General features: G+C 44.7%; 1 protein-coding gene across 1 annotated transcript in view; it reads left to right on the top strand.

Moving 5' to 3' along the window:
* The window catches only part of utp20 (UTP20 small subunit processome component), a 139105-nt gene that overhangs the window by 21733 nt on the left and 89837 nt on the right, over positions 1–27535 (top strand). The window contains exons 10-24 of the mRNA XM_080191390.1: positions 1954–2088; positions 4079–4156; positions 5879–6057; positions 10800–10931; positions 12381–12472; positions 12920–13025; positions 14935–15085; positions 17304–17366; positions 18572–18730; positions 19624–19700; positions 19810–19889; positions 22786–23029; positions 23577–23744; positions 26316–26406; positions 26499–26584. Of these exons, the coding sequence (XP_080047516.1) occupies positions 1954–2088; positions 4079–4156; positions 5879–6057; positions 10800–10931; positions 12381–12472; positions 12920–13025; positions 14935–15085; positions 17304–17366; positions 18572–18730; positions 19624–19700; positions 19810–19889; positions 22786–23029; positions 23577–23744; positions 26316–26406; positions 26499–26584 (1841 nt within the window). The remainder of the gene's footprint in view (positions 1–1953; positions 2089–4078; positions 4157–5878; positions 6058–10799; positions 10932–12380; positions 12473–12919; positions 13026–14934; positions 15086–17303; positions 17367–18571; positions 18731–19623; positions 19701–19809; positions 19890–22785; positions 23030–23576; positions 23745–26315; positions 26407–26498; positions 26585–27535) is intronic.

Raw genomic sequence — 27535 nt, 5'->3', positions numbered from 1 at the left:
CCCCCTGGATCTAGACTTCCCAACCAGGGGGAACATCTTACCCATGTCTACCCTGTCTATTTTTAGTATTTTGTAAGTTTCAATGAGATCACCTCTCATTCTTCTAAACTGCAGAGAATACAGGCCCAGTTTACCCAATCTGTCTTCATAAGACAGTCCCACCGAGGTTCTGGTGAACCTTTGTTGCACTCTTTCTGTGGCAATAATATCCTTTCTGCGGTAAGGGGACAAAACTGCACACAGTACTCCAGTTGCGGCCTAACTAAGATTCTACACAGTTGAACCAGCACTTTGCTGCTCCTGGATTCAAATCCTCTTGCAATAAAGGCTGACATACCATTAGCCTTCTTAATAGCTTGCTGCATCTGCATGTTAGCCTGGAGTGACTTATTTACAAGGACACCCAGATCCCTTTATATGTCTACACTCTAACCTCACCAGTTAGGAAATGCCCCGTGTCTCTGTTCCTCCTACCATCATGGATTACCTCATGTTTTCCCACATTTGTCATATCCTTGTCCACTCACCAAGCCTGTCTAAATCCTCTTGAAGGTGCTTTGCATCCTCCTCACAACTCACATTCCCACCTAACTTTGTGTCATCTGCAGAATTGGAAATAATACATTTGGTCCCCACATCCAAATCATGGGTGTATATTGTGAATGTGTACGGCCCGAGTACTGCTCCCTGTGGTACCCCTCCAGTCACAGCCTGCCTATGCAAGAATGACCCTTTTATTCCTAGTCTCTATTTTCTGATTGTTAATCCTTAATTCATGCTAGTGGATTATCTCCTATCCCACGTGCTTTGATTTTGTTCACCGACTTAATGTGGAGGAATTTGTCAAGAGCTTTCTCAAAATCTACCAAGCGACATCCACCAAATGCCCTTTATCAATTCTATTGGTAACATCCTCAAAAAGTTCCAACAGGTTTGCCAAACATGATCATATATCCATTCTGACTATGCCAACCAGATCCTTATTAGCTAAGTGTACGTTTAACATATCCTTTATAATAGATTTTCCCTACACTGATGTAAGGCTAACTGGTCTGTAGTTCCCGATTTTCTCTCCTTCCCTCCTTAAACAGTAAGAGGTCTCACCAGCACCAGGTTAAAGTCCAACAGGTTTATCTGGAATCACGACTCTCCTGATTAACAGTTGGAAGCTTTTTCCCAGCTTGGAAATGACAAACACAAGGGGTCACAAGTTCAAGGTATGGTGGGGGCATAGTTCAATACAGATATATGGGGTGGGTGGGGGCATATTTTACACAGGGTGGTGGGGGCCTGGAATGCACCACCAAGCAAGGTGGTTGAGGCAGACACACTAGGATCATTTAGTACTTTTCTAGATAGCCACATGAACAGATTGGGAATAAAGGGATACAAACGAATGGTCTAGCTAGGAACACATGATCGGTGCAGGCTTGGAGGGCTGAAGAGCCTGTTCCTGTGTTGTTTTGCTCTTTGATGAAGGAGCAGCGCTCCAAAAACTCGTGATTCCAACTAAACCTATTGGACTTTAGCCTGGTGTGTGCGACTTCTTACTGTGCCCACCCCAGTCCAATGTCAGCATCTCTACCCCATTCTGAAGCAGTGGGGGTGACATTTTTCACCTTCCCATCTGCAGCAACCATCCTAGAAATCATAGGATTTCGGAAGATGAAATTCACCAACGCACGCCAACCTCTTTCAACACGCTGGGATTCCAAACATGTATCTCCAAACGCAACGCCCTCAGTTATAGTCTGCCCCTTTCTGTCAGAACACAAGTGGATCCCCAGTTAATGCTCAACCTGAGTACAATTTTAATATTCAGTTAGTTATATAGTTAACACCAGCACCTTCATTCTCTCTGCACAACCGACTTTAAGGTGATTCCGCTCCCCACACAGTAAAACCAGACCTGCTTTCTATTGATCCCCTTACCCAATGTGCTTCTTTCTTTAGGACCTGGTGCAGATGTTGCAGGATTCACAGATGGCAGCGCCGTGCTGTGAGGCACTGCTCAAGGTGATCTCCACTCTCCTCAAGGCTAAGCATGTTTCTCTGCCGGGAGCACTGATCAAAGAAGCTTCCGATAAGGTAATCGATTTGTTTCTCATTTACTTTGCAAAATACTAAAAGCATGGTTATAATTGCAATGCATTCTGCCATGGTGTCATTTTGAGGTCTACAGGCCATTGAATGGTCTTCAGTTATTTAAGCAGGTCTCTAACACCTTTTGTTGTATGAGAACTCTGCATTGATTGTGCTGCTTTGTATCAACTTCGAGCATGACACCAAAAAGATGATATTATTGAAATCGCCAAGGGCCCAGGTTCAATTCCTGGCTTGGATCACTGTCTGTGTGGAGTTTACATGACCTCCTGTGTCTGCGTGTGCCTTGGTTTCCTCCCACAGCCGAAAGAAGTGTGGGTTAGGTGGATTGCCCATGCTAAATTGACCCCTAGTGTAAGGGGGATTAACAGGGCAAATCTGTGGCTATGGGAATAGGGTCTGGTTGGGATTGTGGTCACAGCAGACCATTCGATGGACCGAATGATCTTCTGCACAGTTGGGATTTCATGATTTTAAATGAGCCAACTTGGCCCCGAACTCGACTGATTATCTTAAATTGGATGTTACTGTAGGTTTAACACACTTGGGATTGTTCGACAAGTGCTGCCTAATTGTGGAATCACGTATAACAATAGTCAACGAATGTGTACTCATTTTCCTGCGGTATATGTTGTTGTGATCGTTTGAAATTTGGTGTTCTTGCATTTGTCGTTCCTGATCGATGCAGGACTAAAAGCTTTAGCAGCATGTCTCTTATTCAGTTATTGTACAGCAAAAAAAAAAGCAGACTGTCTCCATCAAATGTGCATCTCTGCAGCTGTTCATTTGGAAAAATCTTTGGAAGTGGTGTCCCTGGCAAGGCCAACATTTATTGTGCATCCCTAGTTGACATTTGAGAAGGTGGGGGTGAGCTGCCTTCTTAAAGTTGTAGTCTGTGAGCTAAGGGCCCTCCTCCGGGGCTGTTAGGGAGTGAATTCCACGGTTGTGACCCAGTGGCGTTGAACGTGTCCAGGTTGGGATGGTGTGTGAGGGAATGTTGTGAGGTGAAGGTGTTTCTGTGCTCTCTCTCTGGGCAGTGTGGTCACTGGTTTGGGAGCTGCTGAAGTAAGGAAGCAGCACTGTGTTTCGGGTATATCCCTCGCTGTCCTCCTCCATCACCTCCATACATTCATAGCAAGTAATACAACCCCACGGTGCAGCAGGAGGCCATTCGACCCATCAAGCCCATGCTGGCTCTTAGCGCTATTTGATTAGTCTCACTGTCTATCTCCATTGATTTTTCTGTCTGTATTTAACCAATCTCACAGAACTGAAGCTATTTAACTCCGGAACCATCCTGTTAAACCTTCTCTGCACTCTTTCCAAGTGCTTTACATCCTTCCTAAAGTATTGGGTCCAGTGTGGGCAAGGCGGCACAGTGGTTACCACTGCTGCCTCACAGCGCCAGGGTTCCCGGCTGAGCTCTGGCCTTAGGTCATTGTTTGTGCGGAGTCTGCACATTCTCCCTGTGTCTGCGTGGGTTTCCTCCAGGTGCTCCGGTTTCCTCCCAAGGTCCAATGATGTGCGGGTTAGGTTGATTGACCATGCTAAATTGACCCTTAGTGTCAGGGGGACAGTAGGACCTGGGGGAGGGGGTCATTGTAGTTGGTACAGACTTGATGGGCCGAATGGCCTCCTGCACTGGAGACATTTATATGAACTGGGCACACTACCCCCAGTTAATGCCTGATCTGTATTGTGTAATATCCTAAACTTTTCTGCCAAGATGCATCTTTAGCAACTTCCAGAATGGGTGATTTATGCTCCCTGACATACAGTAGCACATTTCTAACCCAGCCCCACTCCCAACTTAATCCCCACCTTTCCTTATCTTTGGAATGCTGAAAATAACAAGTTGCCACCGTTCACCAATGGTCAAAGGCTATGGCTGATGATGATGATGATGGAGACATTTGCACTCCTTGTGTCTCCTTGTTAAAAGGTAAAGAGATTTAAAGTTAATTGTCTTTTGCAGGTTTTCAGCAGTGGGTTTGAGAGAGCATTGATTCTGGAGTTCTCTGTGCAGATGTTTACCGTGGACCAGTTTGAGCAGGTACGTTTGAAACACGTAACTTGTGCTGTAGCAAGCTTTCACATTGTACACTGGGAAAGTGAATTGCTGTTTCCAAATTTAAATTTAGGAATCTGTCCCATTCTTTCTTGCTAAACAGGATTACTGATCGAGGATCCAATACAATAAAATCTGTATTGGTGGATCCTCCCAGAAACTAGCAAAAATTGCATTCTTATTGGGAGACTCTAGTAAGTTGCTTGGTACAATTTACATGGGTGGCACGGTGGGACAGTGGTTAGCACTGCTGCCTCACAGCGCCAGGGACCCAGGTTCAATTCTGGCCTTGGGTGAGTGACAGTAGAATTTGCATGTTCTCCCCTTAGTGTCCCAAGATGTGTAAGCTAGAGGGATTAGTAGGGTAAAAACGTGGGGCTATGGGATTAGGGTCTGGGTAGGATGCTCTTTCAGAGTCGCTGCAAACTCAACGGGCCAAATAGCCGCCTCTGCACTGTAGGATTCTGATTCTGTGATAGAAGAGGCATTCTGAAAATGCAGGCTCTTGCAAAGTACAAACTGTCTTTCCATGCGCCACAGCCCTTTGTAACTTGAAAGCAAAGAACAAAGCAAATTGCAGCACAGGAACAGGCCGTTTGGCATCTCCAAGCCTGCACCGACCATGCTGCCTGAACGAATTGGAACCCCCTACCCTTTGAGGTCCGGGTCCATAGGACTCTTAAATCACAGGTGGAGGATGTGGTCAAGAAGGCGTATGGTGTACTGGCCTTCATTAATCGAGGGATTGAGTTTGGGAGTCGGGAGGTAATGCTGCAACTTTATAAGACCCTTGTCAGACCCCACTTGGAGTACTGTGCTCAGTTCTGGTTGCCTCACTACAGGAAGGATGTGGAAGCTATTGAGAGGGTGCAGAGGAGATTTGCAAGGATGTTGCCTGGATTGGGAGGCATGCCTTATGGAGATAGGTTGAGGGAGCTAGGTCTCTTCTTGTTGGAGAGACGAAGGTTGAGAGGCAACCTGATAGAGGTTTATAAAATGTTGAGGGGAATAGATAGGGTGGGTTCTTGGAGGCTATTTCCCAGGGCTGAAGTGGTCGCTACGAGAGGACACAGGTTTAAGGTGTGGGGAAGCAAGTACAGAGGAGATGTTAGGGGAAAGTTTTTCACTCGGGGGTGAGTGAGTGGAATCTGCTGCCGTCGGTGGTGGTAGAGGCGAACTCGCTGGGGTCTTTTAAAAGACTACTGGATGAGTACATGGGATCTAATGGGATTGGGAGTTACAGATAGTTCTATGGCTTGGTAGGTATAGATGTGATCAGCGCAACTTGTGGGCTGAAGGGCCTGTTTGTGCTGTAGTGTTCTATGTTCTGGGATTATATCCCTCTATTTCCATAATATTCATGTATTTGTCAAGACGCCCCATAAAAGTCACTATTGTATCTACCACTTCCAACAGCGAGTTCCAGGCAGCCACCACCCCCTGAGCACTTGATGACCACATTAGTAATAGTTATTATCGGTGCAAACTTGATGGGCCGAAGGGCACTTCCTGTGCTGTCTGATTCCGGCAGCAAGCAGGGATGTTCATCTTTCACTTCTGTGCACATTCTCACTTTATTCTTTTTTACAAAAGGAAAGCAATGGTTTTTAAAGTTTGTGTAAGCTCAAGAGGAAAGCACTTGGAAAACTGGAGACCCTGAAATGAGGAAACCCCACGGACAGATTTGTTCATTGTTATTATTTACAGCTGCTTCTACCGAACTTGCTGCAGTACGTGGAGAAATGCTTTGCGGTTGCTGAACTATCTGCCAAGGAGGAAGCACTGGGATTTCTGGTGAAGTTGATTCTGGCCAAGGCTGAGCCTCCAACCATTGGATCGGTGGTGTTTGAAAAATATCCTCTTCGCTTCACGGGACAGTGGCAAGCGTGAGTAGAGTGGCTTGTGGTGATGCACCTCATTGAAGTGTGCAGGTGTGCTAGCCCAGAGACATAGACAACTCTACATTCTCAGAAAAGTCAAATCCTTTTGCATTAATCCTACAATCACGAAACTCTTTGATATGGCTGTAGTACAGAGCACCTGTCTCCCCTCTTGTCTGAGGGAACTAGGTTCTTTGCGGGCACATGGGTTATTGAATTGGGCAGGAAAGACATTTGATAAACGCGTCTTTCTTGACGAAATCTGCTTTCGAAGAATTTTGACGAGAGTAAAGAGGGTCAGGAGCAGAGAGTATCACCCCTTGTCTCGGTAGTATTGCTGTTTGTGTTCAGGGAAAAGACTGCAGTCCTTCAAATGCAGGATAAATCATTTCCTGAAATCATTTGTACCCTTCTCGGTAAGAACATTTAACAGGATTTCAAAGTATGCACGAGGGTATGTCCTCATTGTGTGACTTCCTGACTGAATCATAGAATCAGCGAATCCCTACAGGGCAGAAGGAGGCCTTTCAGCCCATCGAGTCTGCACCGACGACAATTCCACCCAGCTCCTAATCCCATAACCCCACATATTTACCCCCTAATCCCCTTGACACTAAGGGACAATTTAGATTGGTCAATCCACCTAACTTGCATATCTTTGGACTGTGGGAAGAAACTGGAGCACCCGGAGAAAGCCCATGCAGAAATGGGGAGAATGTGCAAACTCCACACTGACAGCGACCCAAGGCCGCAATTGAAGCTGGGTCCCTGGCATTGCGAGGCAGCAGTGCTAACCACTGTGCTACCGTGCCACTCACCGACTCAGTAGATAAGTGCATTGGAATAGTTTTTAATATAATTTAATTAAATTTGGACCCCTGTAATAGGGTTGATATTTAGTTATATGTAATTTTTGAAGGAATGGGTTTCTTCCGGGAGTTCCAGTTTCCTCCCACGTTCCAAAGGTGTGTGGGTTAGGTTGATTGGCCATACTAAATTGCCCTTAGTGTCGGGGACTAACACGGTAAATACGTGGGGTTACGAGAACAGGGCCTGGGTGGGATTGTGATCGGTGCAGACTCGATGGGCCGAATGGCTGCCTTTTGCACTTTGGGGATTCTATGAGCAATGCAGGCAAAAAAATAATTTCCCTGTGGACAATGATCTCAGCAAAACTTCCAAAATACTTAAAGGAATGGACAGGGCAGATGCGGGTCAGATGTTTCCCCATGGCTGGGGAGTCTAGAACCAGGAGGCACAATTTCAGAACAAGTGGGAAGCCACTTTGGACTAAGATGCGGAGAAATTTCTTTACACAGAGGGTTGTGAATGTTTGGAATTCTCTGCCCCAGGGGCTGTGGAAGCTCAGTCACTGAGTGTATTTAAAGCAGAGATTGAGAGATTGCTGATTATGTTAATTATGGGGATCGTAAAAGGCATTGAAATGTCCAATCAGCCATGACTGTACTGAATGATGGAACAGGCTTGATGGGCTGAATGGCCTCTTCCTGTTCGTATATTCCTAAAGTGATACTGAATTGGACTGCAACAGTGAGACTGGCAGCCTCCAACTGCTTGTTAAATCATCAAAAGTCTAACATCAAAAGGAGAAAATACTCAGCAGGTCTGGCAGCATTTATGGGCAGAGAAAAAGAATGAACATTTCTGGTCGATGATCGTTCATCTGCATCACCACAGATGCTCATGATATGGAGATGCTGGAGTTGGACTGAGGTAAAACACAAAGAAATCCCACTAGGCTTGTACTCGTTAGAGTTTAGAAGAATGAGGGGAGATCTCGTTGAGACGTATAAGATGATGAATGGGATGGATAGGATAGAGGTGGAGAGACTCTTCCCGCTCAAAAAAGACAGTAGGACTAGGGGGCACAGCCTCAAGATAAAGGGGGGGCGGTTTAGAACAGAGTTGAGGAGGAACTTCTTCACTCAAAGGGTGGTGAATCTCTGGAATTCTCTGCCCTTTGAAGTGGTGGAGGCTGCCTCGCTAAATATTTTTAAGATGCGGGTTGATGGGTTTTTGATAAGAGAGGGGATTAAGGGTTATGGGGAGAAAGCGGGAAAGTGGAACTGAGCCACGACAGATCAGCCATGATCTTATTGAATGGCGGGGCAGGCTCAAAGGGCTAGATGGCCTACTCCTGCTCCTATTTCTTATGTTCTTAAAGTCCGAACAGGTTTATTCGTAGCAAACGCCGCAAGCTTTCGGGACAGCCTGTCCCTTCGTCAGGTGGCTGGGAGTTCTAGTCGTAAAAATGACGCAAAGACACAAACTCAATTTACATGCATAATGGTTGGAATGTGAGTCTTTACAGCTAATCAATTCTTAAAGGTACAGACAGTGTGAGTGGGAAGGGCTTTAAGCACAGGTTAAAGAGATGTGTACTGTCTCCAGCCAGGACAGTTAGTGAGATTTTGCAAGTCCAGGCAAGTTGTGGGGGTTACAGATAGTGTGACATGAACCCAAGATCCCGGTTGAGGCCATTCTCATGTGTGCGGAACTTGGCTATCAGTCTCTGCTCAGCGACTCTGCCAAACCCACTGGGCGTTTTCTGTTCTGAGATCTCATCATGTGGCATGGTGTCCATCTTCACCTGATTATGCCCCTGGGAAATACTTTGGGATATTCTATTATCTTGGAGGCTGCAGGGTGGATGTTGGGAGTGGAAAAGCCAAGGTCCCTGGAGTCCACCGCACAGTGGATGAAATTGCCAGGTTAATGTCCCACCACTGCTAGGTGCTGAATTCCTGAGAACCCACTGAACTCCATTCACTCTGAAAATAATGGATTAATCTTGCAGCGGGGGTTTGTGTAACTCCGCGGTGTTGTTTATAATCCTGGCCTGTGTGGAAGTCTGATCCAAAGCTTGAACTGATAAATTTTTATAGTGTTTCAGTCCCTTCAAACAGCATTGAGCTGTGAGTGAAACAACACTAACTCAATCTTCGCAGGGACTTGGCACCAAGTTTGAACGGTTAATTGGGAAACTGAACAAACTCTTCAGAAACCGATTTGCGCCCTGCACTCCGATTTTGTAGCCGAGCAGTTAAGTGGCAAATGAAGTTTCAGCGGAGATAACTGTAAGGTGGCATGCTCAGATAGGACAAGTGGAAACATTCCTCCAGATAGTATAACTGAATGGGGTAAAAGATCAAAGGGATCCAAAGATGTGCGGGTTATGTTGATTGGCCGTGCTAAAATGACCTTAATGTCAGGAGGATTAGCAAGATAAATGTGTGGGGTTACAGGAATGGGACCTGGGTGGGGCTGTGGTCGGTACAGACTTGATGGGCCAAATGGCCTCCTCCTGTACTGTAGGGATTCTGTGATCTAGGGAATAGGGGGACAGATCATTAAAAGCAGCATGGTAGGTTAGCCAAACAACTAAACATACCAATAAGGCACTGGGATTTATTACTGGGGTGTAGAATTGAAAAGTGCTGAAGTTATGTTAAACTTGACCTTACTCATGCTATTCTCATAAGTGCTGTGTACAATTCTGCCCATTCTGTAGTAGCACAGGAGCAGGTATAGAAAAAACTTTACAGGATTGGTGTCACAATGATTATCACTGCTGCCTCTCAGTTCCAGGGACCTGGATTCAGTTCCGGCCTTGGGTCACTGTCTGTGCGGAGTCTGCACAGGCCAATCAACCTAACTGTGGGAGGAAACCAGAGCACCCAGAGGAAACCTATGCAGACGTGGGGAGAACGTGCAGACTCCAGACAGGCAGTGACCCATGCCAGGAATCGAACCCGGGTCCCTGGAGCTGTGAGGCAGCAGTGCTAATCACTGTGTCACCCCAATTGGCTCGAAACATTGAGCCAGACTTGTCAAGTGTTTCCAACACTGGTTCAGTTTCATATTTCCAGCATCAGCAGCGTTCTGTGGAGAGAGTATCTCCATTTGTGGAAAGAAGAGTTTAGAAGATTGAGAGGGGATCTCATAGAAATGTTTAAAATTCTGACAGGGTTAGACAGGGGAGATTCAGAAAGAATGCTCCAATGGTGGGGGAGTCCAGAATGAGGGGTCATAATTTGAGGATAAAGGGTAACTGAAATGAGGAGAAATTTCTTCGCCCAGAGGGTGGTGAATGTGTGGAATTCATTACCACAGAAAGTAGTTGAGGCCAAAACGTTGTGCAGCTTCAAGAAGAAATTAGATATAGTTCTTGGGGCGGAAGGGATCAAGACATATGGGGGGAACGAGGGGGATCAGGATATTGAATTTGATGATCGGCCATGATCAAAATGAATGATGGAGCAGGCTTGAAGGGCTGAACGGCCTCCTCCTGCTTCTAGTTTCTATGTTAATCCAAAACTAGCAACCAGGTAGTAATAAATCCTAAATAGCTAAATCTAAAACTATTAGCCGAAGAGTGAGTAATAAATCCAACAGGAACGTAAGATGGATTTGGTGTTGCCCAGGTGTTTAGAATGTGGAACTCACTACCGCAGTGAGTGGTTGAGGTGGATAACTTTGATCAGAAGGAAACTAGTTGAGTGCAGGAGAGAAAAGGGAAAAGAAAGATGACCTTGAAAGGCTGAGGTTAGGTGGATGGATTGAGAGGAGACTCGTGTGGTGGGAAAGCAGCACAGTCTAGATGGGCCAAATGGCCCCTCTGTGCTGCATATTCTGTGCAATAAATAATTTAGAGTAAGCTGAGCATTGGTGAATTTGTGTCCTGTGTGCTAATTGAATAAATACATTCTAAACATCCTCCATTCCAGCGGTGCGCAGAATGGAGGTCCAGTTGCTTTGATTTTGGATTTTATCCTGTCATTGCTACGCCTGCCTGAAGACGGAAGGAGTTTGGATCTTGCAGATAGCTGGGCTGCTCTTGTCGTCCTTCCTCACATCAGGTGAGAAACACATCTTGGGCTCTCTGAGCTTCGCAGCCAAAGAATAAACTTCGAAGTATTGGATCCTCGCCAACTCAGTGGGCAGCCAGGTTACTCTCTGTCTTAACTTCCCAGTTTGCATTTTAGTTAGATTGTGCCAAGTGGGGACTCTGGGCCACCCATATGATTTGACTTGATTTGATTTATTATTGTCATGTACTGGGGTACAGTGAAAAATATTGTTTGCGCTCTATACAGGCAAAGCATACTGTTCATAGAAAAGGAAAGGAGAGAGTGCAGAATGTAGTGTTACAGTCATAGCTAGGGTGTAGAGAAAGATCAGCTCAGGTCCATTCAAAAGTCTTATGGCAGCAGGGAAGAAGCTGTTCTTGAGTTGGTTGGTACATGACCTCAGACTTTTACATCTTTTTCTCGATGGAAGAAGGTGGAATTAAAAATATGCAGGTTGCATGTGGTCCTTAATTATGCTGGCTGCTTTTTGGTGCTGCCCTGGAGGAGGGGACAGGGAGAAGAAACAAGAAAAGGCCACAGTTCAGTTGAAAGAGTGAGAAGCAGAGAAACCATGTTCAAGCGGCATGGTAGCACAATGGTTAGCACTGCTGCCTCACAGTGCCAGGGACCCATGTTCAATTCTGGCGTCAGGTCACTGTCTGTGCAGAGTCTGCACGTTCTCCCCATATCTGCGTGAGTTTCCTCCAGGTGCTCCGGTTTCCTCCCGTAGTCTGAAAGACGTGTTAGTTAGGTGCATTGGCCATGCTAAATTCTCCCTCAGTGTAACCCAAACAGGCACCGGAGTGCGGCGACGAGGGGATTTTCACAGTAACTTCATTGCATTGTTACTGTAAGCCTACTTATAGCACTAATAAATAAAATAAGCAGGAAAATTGATGCACGGAGTGGGCTTTAGGTGGAGAAGGCTGCCAAAATTGGGTGACTCAGTGCCATTGGGGCAACAGTACCCATTTGGAGCAGTAGCGTTCTGTTCAGCGTTGTCAGGGAGCTGAAGGTGTGCTGGTGAGTTGACACTTGAGTGCAGACTTGGGCCTCCAGGGGAACGGAATCTTGGCAGAAGGGATTGGAACCCTGTGAGGTGGGCCTTTGATGATGTCTCCAAGATGGAACGACCTTTTGAGAAAATGTCCAGGTTAGATCATGGAAGCTGAAGACTGAAATCCTTTGAGGGTGGCTGGAGTGTGGGCGGGGGTGGCCGGAGTGTAGGCGAGGGCGTCAGGATTGATCATAAGGGCACACAAGCCCTTGAAGGAGGGTAATGGTACAGAGCCCAGGGTCGGGGGATTATGTGGTTAATCCAATTGTGCCGTGAAGCCCACAACTCACAGCATCCTCTTGCAGAGTCAGTGGGGCATTTCCTCAGTTTCACTGTTCTTTTTTTCATGTCTCCTGTTGATTTTATTTCAGCAACATTTACTGTCCTGATTCTTCCTGCAGGCCCATGGAAACAGAATTAGTGTTGGCCACCATTCAGTCATTTCTTGATTGGTTACTGACCACCCTTGAAGACAGTGATTCTATTAACCAAGGTCAGTAGCTTCCTGTTCCAGGGGAAGGAGTTTCAGGTTATTCTGATTTAACCACTGCTGTGCCAAAACATCTCATTGGTTATAAAATACTTTGGGAAGTCCTGAGGTTTTCAAAGTTGCTGTATAATTCTAAGACCCCTCTCTTTCACTACCCACTCCTCCCACTCCCCCCTTCCCCCAGGTCTCTCACTCGCTTTCTTGTGCTCTTGCGCTCTTTCTCGGCCACACGTAGAAAGTTCAAGGTAGATACCGAGCGGTGTTAGGAATCGTTACGATGCAGCGACGGGGGATATTCAGTGTGACTCTGGGTGATACGCTCAGGTGGACTCCCATAGCCATGCTGATCTTTCTCTGCACTGTGACCCTGAGAAACCTGATCCTTGAAGTGCAGTTGTCAATATTCCTGGATTAGATTGTTGTTAACTGAAGCTTTTCTGATTTTGATAGAATGGTTGTACGTCGCCCGGCAGGCAGTCAGCACCCTGTTGAGTCTAACCAAGTCTTTGGACATTCTCAGCTTTGTACCAGCGGAACGTGTAAGGAATTTGCTGAAGTAAGTATTTTTCCAGTGACCGTGATGTGACTCGATAACCTTACGGAGCTTTGAATTATATTTTGGGATTGAGAATTATTGAGCCCATCAGGGAAGTGATTAATGACAAAAGATGTAACAACTGGTATCAAAACTGAAAGTGCTGAAAAGCTTGATAGAAATGCAAGTCCTTTCCTTTTAAATCTTTCCAACCGCTTCAGTTATTTCTGCAGTGTTTTATAAGTTTTCTTTCTCATGCTGTGGAGGGAGAAAGGAAGTTAATGTTTCAAGTCTAAAATGGTTCTTCTTCAACTCAGCGTTAACCCTTCCCCCACACGTGCTGCCTGACCTGCTGAGTTTTTCTGGAACTTTGTGTTTTACATCTCAGATTTCCAGCATGGACACTATTTTTCTGGTGTACAGTAGCTGGAGGTCCTCCCAGCTGCTGTTGGGAGGCGAATGGAGTACTTGTACACATTGTTACAACAAGTCCCAGGTTCAGTTCCCGCCTTGGGTCGCTGTCTGCGTGGTGGTTTGCACATTCTCCCTGTATCTGTGTGGGTTTTCTCCAGGTGCTCCAGTTTCCTCCTACAATCCGAAGATGTGCAGGTTAGGTGGAATAGCCATGCTAAATTGCCCCTTAGAATCAGAGGGATTAAAGAGGTTAATATGTAGATTTGCAGGGGTCGGGCCTGGATGGGATTGTTTTCGATGCAGACTCGATGGGCTGAAAAGCCGCCTCCTGCACTGTAGGGATTCTGTGATTCTGTAAGTGGCTATGGTGGAAGAATCAATGCAGACTGGTCCGTTAGGTTCAAGCCGGTTTATTGTTAGATTCTTCCTCAGTGCTATTAACTGACAAGAATCTGCCCTTCCCCAAGTGTTGCAGCTGCCTCTGTTTACAGGGTACCATAGGTCTTATGAGGAAAGGCTGAGGGACTTGAGGTTATTTACATTAGACAGAAGAAGGTTACGAGGTGACCTAATTGAGGCATACAAGATGATCAGAGGGCTAGATAGGGTGGACAGTGAGAGCCTTTTTCCTCGGATGGTGATGGCTAACACGAGGGGACACAGCTTTAAATTAAGGGGGGGTAATTATAGGACGGATGTCAGAGGTAGATTCTTTACACAGAGGGTAGTAAGGGTGTGGAATGCCCTGCCTGCAGCAGCTGTGGACTCGCCAACTTTAAGGGTGTTCAAACGGTCAGTAGATAGGCATATGGATAACATTGGAATAGTTTAGGTTAGAGGGTCATTAGATTGGTTCCACTGGTTGGCGCAACATCGAGGGCTGAAGTAATGTTCTATGTTCTATAGAACCCTACAGTGCGGAAAGAGGCCCTTCGCCCATCGAGTCTTAACCAAACACAATCCCACCCAGGCCCTACCTCCATATCCCCATATTATACCCACTAATCCCTTCATCCTGCGCGTCCCTGAACACTAAGGGGCAATTTTTTAGGCATAGCCAATCAACCTAACCCGCACATCTTTGGACTGTGGGAGGAAACCGGAGCACCTGGAGGAAACCCATGCAGACGTGAGGAGAATGTGCAAACTCCACACAGACAGTGACCCAAGTCGGGAATTGAACCCAGGACCCTGGAGCTGTGAAGCAGCAGTGCTAACCACTGTGCTACTGTGCCGTAATCAATGCCACTTGTTTAACTAACAATTCCTCTAACAAGGTAATCGCCACACACTGTCACTGATAGTACATCAATACAACTTGCCATTACAAGCAAACTAAAACCTGGAGTTATGCATGACTGTGCAGTAATGAAGTGCTGGAACTGTATTTTAAAGTATTCTGGACATTGTTTTGCTTTGTTGTTTCTTTGCGATGCTTTTAACGTGACTGTTCAGTTGTCTGTTGGATTTGAAGAATCAGGGCCCACTGGTTTTAACATTGATTTCGTTTTCTCAGAAAATCACCGTCTAACCCCTCCGCCCTATTGCTGGGTGACCTGTACTATATGCGGTTAGCTTTATCTGGCTGTAACGAGCTACTTTCACAAGACACTCTGTCTGACCTATTCATGGCATTTCGACCAAATCTTTCAACAGACATTTCAAAGGTATTTTAAATCTTTAATATTCTAGCATTACTCTCCATTGTTAGAAATCTGCATGCTCCTTTATTTATTCTTACATGAGTATAGTTAAAGAACTGAGTAGTTTTTGGATTTGTTTGAAGTATAGTCGCTGTTACCGGGGAAATTCTGGCAGATAATTTTCACACAGCAGTATCCCACAAACTGTACTTGGACAAAAGGCCAGTTTAATCATAATTGATGTTGTTGGCTGAGGGATAAGTATGAACTAGCAGACCAGAGAGAAGTTTTTAAATCATGCCATGGAATTTTTTATGTCCAATGAAAAGGAGGACAGGTATTCAGAGCAATACTGACCCAACATAAACGTTCAGTTATGCTCAGTGGCAGCACCTGGTACCATCTACAGAATTCACTACTGCAACTTTCCCAAGGTTCTTCACCAACACCACCTTCGAGCAGACACTTGGGAACCATCTCCAGCTTCCCCTTAATTCGCTCACTACCCTGACTCAGAAATATATCGCCATTTCTTCACTGTCGCTGGGTCAAAATCCTAGAACTCCCTCCCTAACAGCACTGTAGATGTACCTACACAACAGTGGTTCAAGAAGGCAGCTCACCACCACCTAGGCTAAGAAAATAAACATTTTGAGTTATTTTTTGATTAACTATCCCACTGGCTTTATCTCAACATGAAAGTTCAAGTGGGTCTGTATTAATCCATATTACTGTGTTAAGTAATGAGATCACAAAGACCTGAGGTATGTTATGAAGCCAGGCTAGACTCCAACAGTTTTTTATTTTGATATTGTGAGAATAGGATGTTTTACTCCAGGTGGGATTCCACTGACAAACTAAGGGAGCTTTTATCAAAGTAATCTTCATTTAGCACTTTTAAAAAGCATTTAGATAGTTAAATGGGTGTAGAGGGATATAGGCCAAATGCGGGCAATTGGGACTAGATTAGGGTTTTAAAAGAAAAGGGCGGTGTGGACAAGTTGGGCTAAAGGGATTGTTTCCATGCTGACAAAAAAAAACTTGTAAAACCTTCTAACACAGTTTAACTTAACAAATCAATCAGCGTAACATTTAATAATTGAATAATACTTAAACGTGATGAGATACAATTCTTAACTGCTAAGCTATCTGTGTTCCAGTTCAACTAAAATTTCTCTTACTGACTTAAACCCCTCTTCAAAATCAGTTAATAAAACACAAGCTTATGTGCTTATACTTACATTGCCAGCCCTGGAGCTCCCAGACAACCTCCAGAAAGAGAGAGAGAGACATGTCTTGATTCTTCCAGAACCAGCAGGAACTATTTTCTTTAAAAAATGAAAGAGAAGCTGTTTTTCCCTCCAAGATTAGCTCCTCCCGTTAAGCTCATGATTCTGTCAATCAACCTAATATAAACTCTACTCTGAAATCCCAGGGAAAAGCCAAGTAAACATAAATGCATTAACTCTATTTAAACAAACACACTATTAACCAAAATGAATTATCACCCTGCAGTCTCAGCAGGGAGCTGCGTGTTTTTCAGCAAATCACCTCCATGCAACAAAACACTGCCTCTTACAAGAAACATTACATAAATATATTTCTTACACTCAGTATCATCACAACTGCAGAAGCACATGCTTGTATTCTAATCAGCAAATTTGGAACAATTTGTTCTGGACTTGATTCTTGTTAAGCATGCAGGAATTTTTGTTTGTTTAATGAATATATTCATATGTATGAGGAGAGACTAAATTGGTTAGGATTATATTCACTGGAGTTTAGATGAGTGAGGGGGGGAATCTCGTAGAAATTTATAAAATTCTGACAGGATTAGGCAGGGTAGATTCAGAAAGAATGTTCCCAATGGTGAGGGAGTCCAGAACTAGGGATCATAGTTTGAGGATAAGGGGTAAACCTTTTAGAACTGAGGTGAGGAGAAATTTCTTCACCCAGAGGATGGTAAACGTGTGGAATTTGCTACCACAAAGTAGTTGAGACCAAAACGTTGTCTGATTTCAAGAAGAAATTAGATATAGCTCTTGGGGTTAAAGGTATTAAGGGATATGGGGGGGGCGGTGGGGGGATCAGGATATTGATCAGCCATGATCAAAATGAATGACGGAATAGTCTTAAAGGGCCAAATGGCCTCCTCCTGCTTCTGATTTCTATGTTTGATACCTGCTCTGAGTATTTCCTGTTCATTATATTCTGATAAACTTTGTCACTTTCTGTGCTTTAGGTGCGGCTGCTTACGCTGAGGATCATGAATCATTTTAAAGTGCAGCTACAAAAAAAAGTTGAGGTATGAAATGTGCTGTCCCGTGAGAAAGACAACGGGAGTGATTGGACACAAATAGAATAACGTCGGTGCAGCGCAGAAATGGGTCATTCATGCCAACTGGTGTTTATTCTCCAAATGAGCCTCCTTCCTCCCCTCCTCGTCCCGTTCTATTACCGTGACCTTTTATTCTTTTTCCCCTCAAGTGTTACTCCAGCTTCACCTTGAATCATTGTGTTCTATTCGCCTCAATTACTGCTAACACATTTCACGTTCTCACAGCGCTACAAGTCAAATACGTTTTTCTGAATCCATACTGGGTTTATTAGTGACTTATGCTTACGTTTAGTTGTAATATCCCAGTACTCTGGAAAAACAGTGGACATCAGAAATCTGTGTTTTAGCATTGATAGAGATAGAATATAAAAGCAGGGAGGTCTTGCTGCAACTGTACAGGGCACTGGTGAGGCCGCAGCTGGAGTACTGTGTGCAGTTTTGGTCGCCGCACTTGGGCAAGGATATATTGGCCTTGGAGGGAGTGCAGAGGAGGTTCACTAGGCTGATACCGGAGATGAGGGGGTTAGCCTATGAAGAGAGACTGAATAGACTGGGTCTGTACTCGTTGGAGTTTAGAAGGCTGTGGGGGGGATCTTATAGAGACGTATAAGGTAATGAAGGGGATGGATAGGGTAGAGGTAGAGAGATTCTTCCCGCTTAGAAAGGATAGCAGAACTAGAGGGCACAGCCTCAAAATAACGGGGGGGTGCAGTTTAGATCGGAGTTAAGGAGAAACTTCACTCAAAGGGTGGTGAGTCTCTGAAATTCTCTGCCCATTCAAGTGGTGGAGGCTACCTCGCTGAATATATTTAAGTCATAGGTAGATAGGTTTTTGACAGACAAGGGAATTAAGGGTTATGGGGAGAAAGCGGTAAAGTGGAACTGATCCACTTCAGATCAGCCATGATCTTATTGAATGGCGGGGCAGGCTTGAAGGGCAAGATGGCTTACTCCTGCTCCTATTCCTTATGTTCTTATGAAGGGACGTGAAAACACTACCTTCATTCATCTATAGTAATCGGTGGTACTTTGTTTATCTACATAGTTTCCATTCTAATTGTGGAAATAGGAATTTATAATAGAGAAAGATGAATAGAAATTATTTGTAGACTTTGCAATGATTTTTGCCATCAAAATACAAACTGTTCTGCGTTTGTTTTCTATATCCGCAGGGTCAGAACAATAGAGATCTTCAGCCTGTGTTTGCCATCTTACTCCAAGCTGAGCTCGTCCCTGCAACTGTTTATGACTACAGGGAGAAGTTAATGCACCTGAGGAAGCTAAGACACGACCTGATACAGCCATGTATCCCCGAGGGTCCTTTTGATGAGGTAGGGAGTGGGGGGCTGTTCTTTTATACTGTGCTTAAGTGTTAGCAAGGGATCCAAACCTCTGGGCTAAGATCAGCAATATAGAAAGCGTTGGCATACTTGTATGATCAAAAGTAATATTGACTTCTGCTTCAGTTGACCTATGTGGCTTGCTCTATGCTGGTCTTTTTTTTGAGTTAAAACAATGGAGATGTAAATCTGGACTGCCAACCTTGGAAGGAGAGAAGCAGACTAGCATTTTGAACCCGGATTCTTTCGTTGAAGATTCCTGATGCTTTTTCATTCTTCCGTATTTCATTGGCAAGGCCATCATTTGTGACCCATTCCTACTTGCCCAATGAAGTGAGTGGTGTGCCAGGCCAATACAGAGGGAAAGTGTGGGTTTCTGAGAGTCTAGAGTTGCATGTAGGCCAGACCCAGTAAAGGTGGCAGACTTCCTTCCCAAAAGCATATTAGTGAACCAGATAGGTTCCCGAGACTAGCTCTCGACTTCCGATGTATTAATTGAATTTAAATTCCACCAGAGGATTAGCCTGGGCCTCTGGATTGCTCGACCAGTGACATTGCCACTATCTCTGCCAAACCCACCCCCCCCACCGCTGTCCTGATTATTAATATGTCTTTCCTCTTTACCAATGTCGATTTGACCTCTTGTATATTCCTAGCAAGTTTCCAGCACCTGCTGGCAGGAGAGTTCTACTTAGCAACTTTGTTTATCTTATTTTTTGTGGTATTGGCGATCATAACCTAATATCAAATTAGAAGCAGATTACTTCTTTAGCTAAATGGCAGGTTGATCGAAGCTTAGGACCCAGTTTATACGTAATGGATATTTTCAATAATTTGTTGCTGTGCTGAGTGCTCTGGTTACTGATTTGACTTTTGTTTTCCAGGTTCCTCTTCAATATTTGATAGGAATGCTTTATATAAACTTCAGTACTCTGTGGGACCCAGTGATAGAGCTAATTGTGTAAGTATTGTGTTAGTTATGATGCACTTGATGATGTCTTTCATGTTTAAACTCCAGAAATTAATTGTCAATTTTTAATATTCCGTGCTACCTTCTTTCCTCCTTCCAGTTCCCATGCACGTGGAATGGAAAAGAAAGCATTCTGGCGGATTTATTATGAGCATTTGGACCAGGCAGCGTTCTTTACAGGTAAACAAATCTAAGAGATTTCTTAAAATCTTGTCGAATATAGAAATCGATCTCCTCTTGCACTGATCAGGAAAATGTTGGTGTTTTGTAAGGAAGAGCATTGCGTCATAGATGGAAAGACTTGCATTGATATAGAACCTTTCAGGATGTCCAAAATGCATCACAGCCAGTGGAGTGTGTTGTGGTGATTCTCCTGAGTTGTATTGCAGCTTATTTACAGGCAGTCTAGGTACATAAAGACAGCACCCAGCTTCTGTTGGGCATAGTCACATATTGTATTTATATATTTGTAACTAGGTCAGTGATGCCATCAAGTTTACAGAGAAAAACCTCATATAAACCATTAATGCCTTGCGTGGTCAAGGTGTCTAACATTCTGATATGGACCCCTATCGTAGAATCCCGACAGTGCAGAAGGAGGCCATTTGGCCCATTGAGCCTACACCAACAACACTTCCACCCAGGCCCAGCAACTCTACGTATTTACCCTGCTAACCCCCCAACACAATGGGGCAATTTAGCATGGCCAATCCACCCAAACTGCACACATTTTTAGACGGTGGGAGGAAACCCGTGCAGATACGGGGAGAATGTGCAAACTCCACACAGGCAGTTACCCAAGCCGGGAATTGAACCTGGGTCCGTGGTGCTGACAGGCAGCAGTACTAACCACTGTGCCACCTGCCACTTAAGCCTAACCACGTGGCTATCCTGTCCTGAGTTAGCTTCTGCTCTTACTAGGGCCAAATAGATACATTGAGAATAAGCCAAGTATCCCAGCAGCACCACACTCGCCCTGGCCAAGTATGTTTGAAATGCGGTCACAATTGTAAGGTAGGGAGCGCTGGAAGCTCCAACAAGGAGCAGTCGGGCAATGACCCAGATTATCAGCATGATGTGGTGGTTGAGGGGTTGGTCAAGACAATGGGGAGAACCCCCTTGCCCTCCTTCACATTCATACCATGGGATCTTCTGTGTAGATGAGGCCCTTAGTTTATCACCTCATCTTAAAGGCCCTTATCTGGTGAATCCCTCCTTTTCAGATGAGTGGTCCAACTGAGAAGGCAGAGGTCAGTTGTTAATGCTGTAGAGAGGACTTCCATTTCCCTGCACTTGCCCCCTATCCTTGAATGTAATGACATTTCAAGTGCTCATCCAAATACTTTTTCAAGGTTCAATGAGAAGTCTCACAACCCCAGGTTAAAGTCCAACAGGTTTCACAAGCTTTCGGAGCACTGCTCCTTCATGGGGTGAGTGGTCCTGTGCGGTGAGGTGGTCTCACCTTATGGAGGAGCAGCGCTCTGAAAGCTCGTGATGCCAAATAAACCTGTTGGATTTTAACCTGGTATTGTGAGACTACTTACTGTGCCCACCCCAGTTCAATGCTGGCGTCTCCACATCATTTTTAAAGGTTGTAAGGTTTCTTGCCTCCACTACCTTCCCAGGCCGTGCATTCTGGGATTCTCATCACCTTCTGAGCGAAAAAATGTTTCCTCAAATCCCCTCTGAATCTCCTGCCCCTTACGCTAAAACTATGATAAGAAGAAGACATTTATTTATTTAACACACCCCATATCCTTGCAACATCCCAAACTGCTCCACAATGGTTGGTCATTTTGTTTTAAGCACTAAGTTGGATATGTAACACAAATTGTAAACTTCCAACCTCAGTCCGGGAGTTGTTGTAGCCACTTGTAAATGTTAGGCTCCGGTTCGAGAATCGGGTGTAGGCCGGACCAGGTAAGGACGGCAGATTTCCTTCCCTAGAGGACGTTAGTGAACCAAATGGGTTTGTATTGACAATCATGGTCACCGTTACTGAGACCAGCTCCAGATTTATTAATTAAATTTAAATTCTGCCCGCTTGTTTGATGGGATTTGAACTTGTGTTCCCAGAGCTGTGAACCTCGGGATTTACTAGTCCAGTGACATTATCACAATGCCACCGTTTCCCCATTGTTACCTAATCACCTATCTTAAATGAAGTACAAAGAGCAGCACAGGACCAATACAGTACAGGAACAGGCCCTTTGGCCCTCCAAGCCTGTGCAGTCATGTTGTCCTATCTAGACCAATCGCCAGTATTCCTCTATTCCCCATCTGTTCATGCGCCTATCCAGATAAATCTTAAATGTCGCCAACGTGTCTGCCTTAACCACCTCACCTGGCAGTGCATTCCAGGCCCCAGCACCCTTTGTGTTTTTAAAAAAAAAACCTCCCCTGCACATCTCCACTGAACCCTTCCTTCCCCCCCACTCTGTAATTGTCATTTCTGCCTTGGGGAAAAAGCTTCCAACTGTTCACCCTATCCACACTCCTCATAATTTTATAAACTTCTATCAGGTCACCTCTCAGCCTCCGTCTTTCCAGGGAGAACAATCCCAGCTTATTCAACCTCTCCTCATAGCTAATAACATCCATACCAGGCAACATCCTGATAAACCTTCTCTGTACTTCCTCCAAAGTCTCCACATCCTCCTGGTAGTGTGGCGATCAGAATTGGACACTATTCCAAGTGTGGCCTAACCAACGTTTTATACAACTGTAACATAATTTGCCAACTTCTATATACCCGATGCCCTGGCTGATGAAAGCAAGCATGCCACATGCTTACTTCACCACCTTTTCCACCTGTGCTGCCACTTTTAATGATCTGTAGACTGGTACTCCCCAGATTTCTGAGCGTCTATTGCTCCTGATGATTCTGCCATTTATTATATAGCTCCCACCTAAGTAATTGTAATATAAGATGTCGGGATGGGCAATCTTTAACTGGTCATAACTTTTTAATCCATAACTTACCTTATATTGTAAATATTAATTTTATTGATGATCTAAAATCCAAATATGAATTCTTTAAGTTTGTACTTAATACTAACTGCATTTTTCTTTAAAGAGAGAGAATTAAAATATGAATTCAGAGAAGCACAGAAGGAGAACATCGCACTGAGTACTGAGGGTGTTCCAGAGACTATCATCAGAAGGTTGTACCAGAATCAACTTCACTTGGCAACTAAATGCAGCGAGAGGACGGACCGCACCAACTTCCGCTTCCTGCTTTGGAAAGCAATGGCTGAGTTTGCTGACGGACTGGAGTCCTACTCCAGCGACCTCTCCCCGTTGCTGCTGAGGTTTATTAAGTAAGTCGAGAAGAATCTTTATACAGATTTGTTTACAGAATGAGGCCATTCGGTCCATCGTGTCTTCAATCCCCGAATGGTAATGCTACTCTCCTCCCTCTAACCCTTTTCCAGTTATTGCCGAATGCCCTCTTCAATTTGAACCTGTCTCCATCACACCCTCGGGAAGTGTGTTCCAGATCTTAAGTCGCTCCGTGAGAAACAGTTTCTCTCGTATCCCTTTGGCCTCTTTTACCAATTAATTTGAAGCTGTGCCCTCTGGTTCTCCATCCTTTCATGATCGGGAACAGTTTACGGCTATCTATTGTTCAGATCCCTCATCATATTGGAAATACCTCTCGGATTGCCTCTCAGCCTCCAAGGAAAGTGGCAATTTCTATTGAGTTTGAGGCTCCTTTAACGATGTAAAGGGCTGATTTAGTGCAAGAAGTGTCTTTCTCCCACTTGCGCCCCCCCCCCCATCCTTTTTTTTGTGTCGCGCGCTCTGTGGAGGCAGCTGAGAGGGAATATTGCTGGCAAATGATCTGCTTCTCTCTGCTTCATGCAGCAATGAATATTATTCAGCGGATTTGATGGTCGCCCCAGCTCAGGACATCAGGGAGAAGGAGACCACTGTCGAACTGCAGGATGAATGCGCTGCCATTGACTCTGAGGACGCAGCTCTTGAAGTTCCCGAGTTTACTGTAAGGCAGAAATCCAGGAGAGCGGCTGTAAAGTAAGTACAGTGAGGCACTTTCTCTAAACTCAAACTCCTGAGACTTTGCTGGGCATTTAATTATATTCGTATTGCGAGCATTAACTGGATGTGAAGGAGCACTCTGGTTATTAAGTTTGGAGGTGCCTGCCATTTGTGTGTCTAAATAAGAAGATTTCACATATACGCCAAGACTTGAACTCAACGTTTCAAATCTCCAGGACATAGGGGAGGTGATGGCCTAGTGGTATTATCGCTAGACTATTAAACCAGAAACTCAGCTAATATTCTGGGGACCCGACTTCGAATCCCGCCACGGCAGATGGCGGAAGTTGAATTCAATAAAAATTACCTGGAATTAAAAATTTACTGATGGCCATGAAACCATTGCCGATTGTCGGAAAAACCCAGATGGTTCACTGATGTTCTTTGGGGAAGGAAATCTGCCGTCCTTACCCTGTCTGGCTTACATGTGACTCCAGAGCCACAGCAATGTGGTTGATTCTCAACTGCCCTCCGCCAGCCAGCAACACCCATGCCTCACATACTAATAAAACAAAAAAAAATTTCCAGATGCTTTGCTGCAAAATAAGTATCTTTGAAGTGCAGTCAGTGTTACATAGGGAAAATCCCAAAAAGATTGTTAATTGTGTTAAGGCACCAGATTTTTCTCTACACCTAGCTATGACTGTGACACTCCTTTCTGCACTCTCCTTTCCTTGTCTGTGTTTGGTAGGCTTTGTGTATAGTGCACAAGAAACAATACTTTTCATTGTAATACATGCAACAATTAGTCAGCTTGAGTTTTAAATACTGGGAATTGAAATAAATGTTATTCATCCTTTGCCAATAATATATATATATAAGCTGGCAGCCAAGTTAGTTATCGCTGGTTGGGTCTCCTCTGAGGGTGTGTTTACACTGCATGTCTGTTGCTGCTATTGATTTGGGTTTCAGCCAGGCAGTGCTGTGTCTGAACCTGGGTCTCTGCTGTTTGAGAACGTGCTCCTGGCCACCTGTACACGTGAAACTGGATGTCTCTCTCGGCAGCTGAACCTGTGATCAAGCCTGTTGGTTGCAACGTGCCCACGTTACCAATATTTTAATCAGTTGTAGGTCGTTGTGAAGTGTGTGCCAAGGTATGCACTTGGACAAGACAGTGTTGCAGAGCTTCCAAGGGCACTCAACTCTGTAAGCAAATCAGACCAAGATCAGCATGTGTACAGGGGAGACTATCTCTGGGCTGGGCCAGGGAGGTGACTGAATTCACACTCAATGCACCAATTTATTGGCTTGTTCAGCCAGCTGCTTCATATGTGGGACATGGGTGTCACTGGCTGGCCAGCATTTATTATGAGAAGTCTCACAACACCAGGTTAAAGTCCAACAAGTTTATTTGGTAGCAAACGCCACTAGCTTTCAGAGCACTGCCCCTTCATCAGGTGTCACCTAAGTTAAGAGTGAACCACATTGCTGTGGCTCTGGAGACATGTGTAGGCCGGACCAGAAATGGCACTCGACAACCTTTTCTCTCATGTAACCTCTCGCCCCACAACCTTTCCAGATCTCTGCACTGTAATTCTGACACCTTAACGTTCCTGACTTCATTTGCTGCACCATTGGTGGCCAACACCTTAGGTTGCCAAGGCCTTAAATCCTGGAATTCCTTCCCTGTATCACCCCAACTCTCGACATCTCTTTTTCCTCTTTAGGTCACTCCTTCAAGCTTTTTTGACCTAGCTTGTGACTGGCTGCCCCGATATCTCTTTGCCACTTTCGATGTTGAATTTTGCATTTAGCTGAAAGGATGCTTCTTTATTTTAAATGTGCTGCTTTAAGTGCAAGTTATTGTCATACTGTGGACCTGCGACTGTGGGGCCTTGCTCTAACATCAAATCCAGAGGATAGCACCTCGAAAAACTCAACACTGTCGGTATTAAGCTGAATCACAGAACCATAGAGTGTCGTCAGCCCATTTAGTGTGCACTGACTTTCCGAAAGAACATCTAACCCAGGCCTAACTCCCCCTCAACTACTCCCCCCTCCCCCCAACCCCATGCATTTACCATGGCCAGTCCACCTAACCTATGTATCTTTGGACACAAAGGGGTACTTTAGCACAGTCAATCCACCTAACCTGTACATCTTTGGACTGTCGGAGGAAACCCACGCAGACACGGGTAAAATGTGCAAACCCAAACAGACAGTCACCCAAGGCCGGAATGGAACCCGGGTCCCTGGTGCTGTGAGGTGTTGGCGTGGGGCCTAGATTGTGTCCACTTTGCAAGTGGAGCTTAAAACTTAACCTTTACGACTGTGGGAAGAATGATGCTAACTGAGCCAGCAGCTTTGTGGCAGTACGGTTTGATGGGGATAAGGTCTAGCTTTGTGGATCGAAAGGTGATGCACTGAAGCATTTTAATCCCTCGCACAATATATTTCTGCAGAAACAAGCACGTCTGCTGTTTTGTGAATGGAATACAGATTATACTTTAAGATTATCCAGGCCTCTGCTCCTTTGCAGTTTTTAAATGGATTATCCTTGATATGTTTCATATTTTGCCAACTTTAACATGATTTATGTTATTCCAGGCAATTGCTTATTCACCTGAAGATTTTCTCAAAGTTCAGCAACCCGCAATCGCTCTACCTGGAACCCAAGCTGAAGGAGTTGTACACACAGGTATGAGACAAGTATATGGCTCGGAACACATGGTATCTTCTGCTCTTTTCCTGCAGCTAAACGCGTTTTAAATTCTTTCCCTCCCATTTTAGCTGCTATGTCACCATTGCCAGGATGTTCAGAAAATCGCGTTGGAATATCTGCTGTTGTACAAACACCCTCACCTGCTGCCTTACAGGTAACGTTAACCTGTCCCATGCCTTTATTAATAAACCTTTATTAAAGGATTTAATTAACACTAATTAATTCCCCTAACATTGCCTATTGTCAAGAATCAACAAAATATAATCTCTGTAATTGTGTTTTCTTTTGTGTTGTGCTTCCCAGTTTTGTGTCCTTTGGCCCTGTCTCTTTTGCTCTCTTGTTCATTATTGTTGGGGTATCATTTTGAGTACAGTGTGTTTTATAACCCTTTTGTCCCATGTAATTGTTTTACTGGTATCTGTTGAGGGTTCTGAGCATGTGCAGGCTTTGGCAGGATTTTCAGTCTGCAAGGTGGTGACCTGTAAGCAAAACATGTTCTACTGGTGCTCCTGTTTTTGTAGTTATTACTGTTCAGCTGTGTTATTATTATTGTGAAATTTATTTGTTTAAATAAAGAAGTTCCTTCTTTTAAACAACACATTTGACTGCCTTATATGTGGTCTCAAGTCACCACATCATTTTGGCAGCGAGGAGAAGACGGTAAGAAAACAAAACTGAGATCTTTGATGTTCAGCGTGGCGACTTGAGGTTGCACACAGAGAGCGGCTAGTTTTCGTTGTGCGTTTATTCAACTGAGTTTCGAATTAACAGCACCATGGCTACGTACAGGGAAGTTGATGGGTTCGATGAGAGAAGTGAGGAGGTGTGTGAAGAGGTTTCAGCGCAAACAGATTAGAAGATGAGGCAAAACAGAAGGACTTGGACAGGCTAGGAGAGTGGGCAAAGAAGTGGCAGATGGAATACAATGTGGAAAAGTGTGAGGTTGTGCATTTTGGAAGGAGGAATGGAGGCATAGATTATTTTCTAAATGAAATGCTTAGGAAATCAGAAACATAAAGGGACTTCGGAGTCATTGTTCAAGATTCTCTTAAGGTTAACGTGCAGGTTCAGTCAGCGGTTAGGAAGGCAAATGCAGTGTTAGCAT

The sequence above is a fragment of the Carcharhinus amblyrhynchos genome, chromosome 6 (assembly GCF_965287045.1).
Source record: "Carcharhinus amblyrhynchos chromosome 6, sCarAmb.v2.hapA, whole genome shotgun sequence".
Classification (NCBI taxonomy): Eukaryota; Metazoa; Chordata; class Chondrichthyes; order Carcharhiniformes; family Carcharhinidae; genus Carcharhinus; species Carcharhinus amblyrhynchos.
This window is presented reverse-complemented; position numbering and strand designations above follow the sequence as displayed.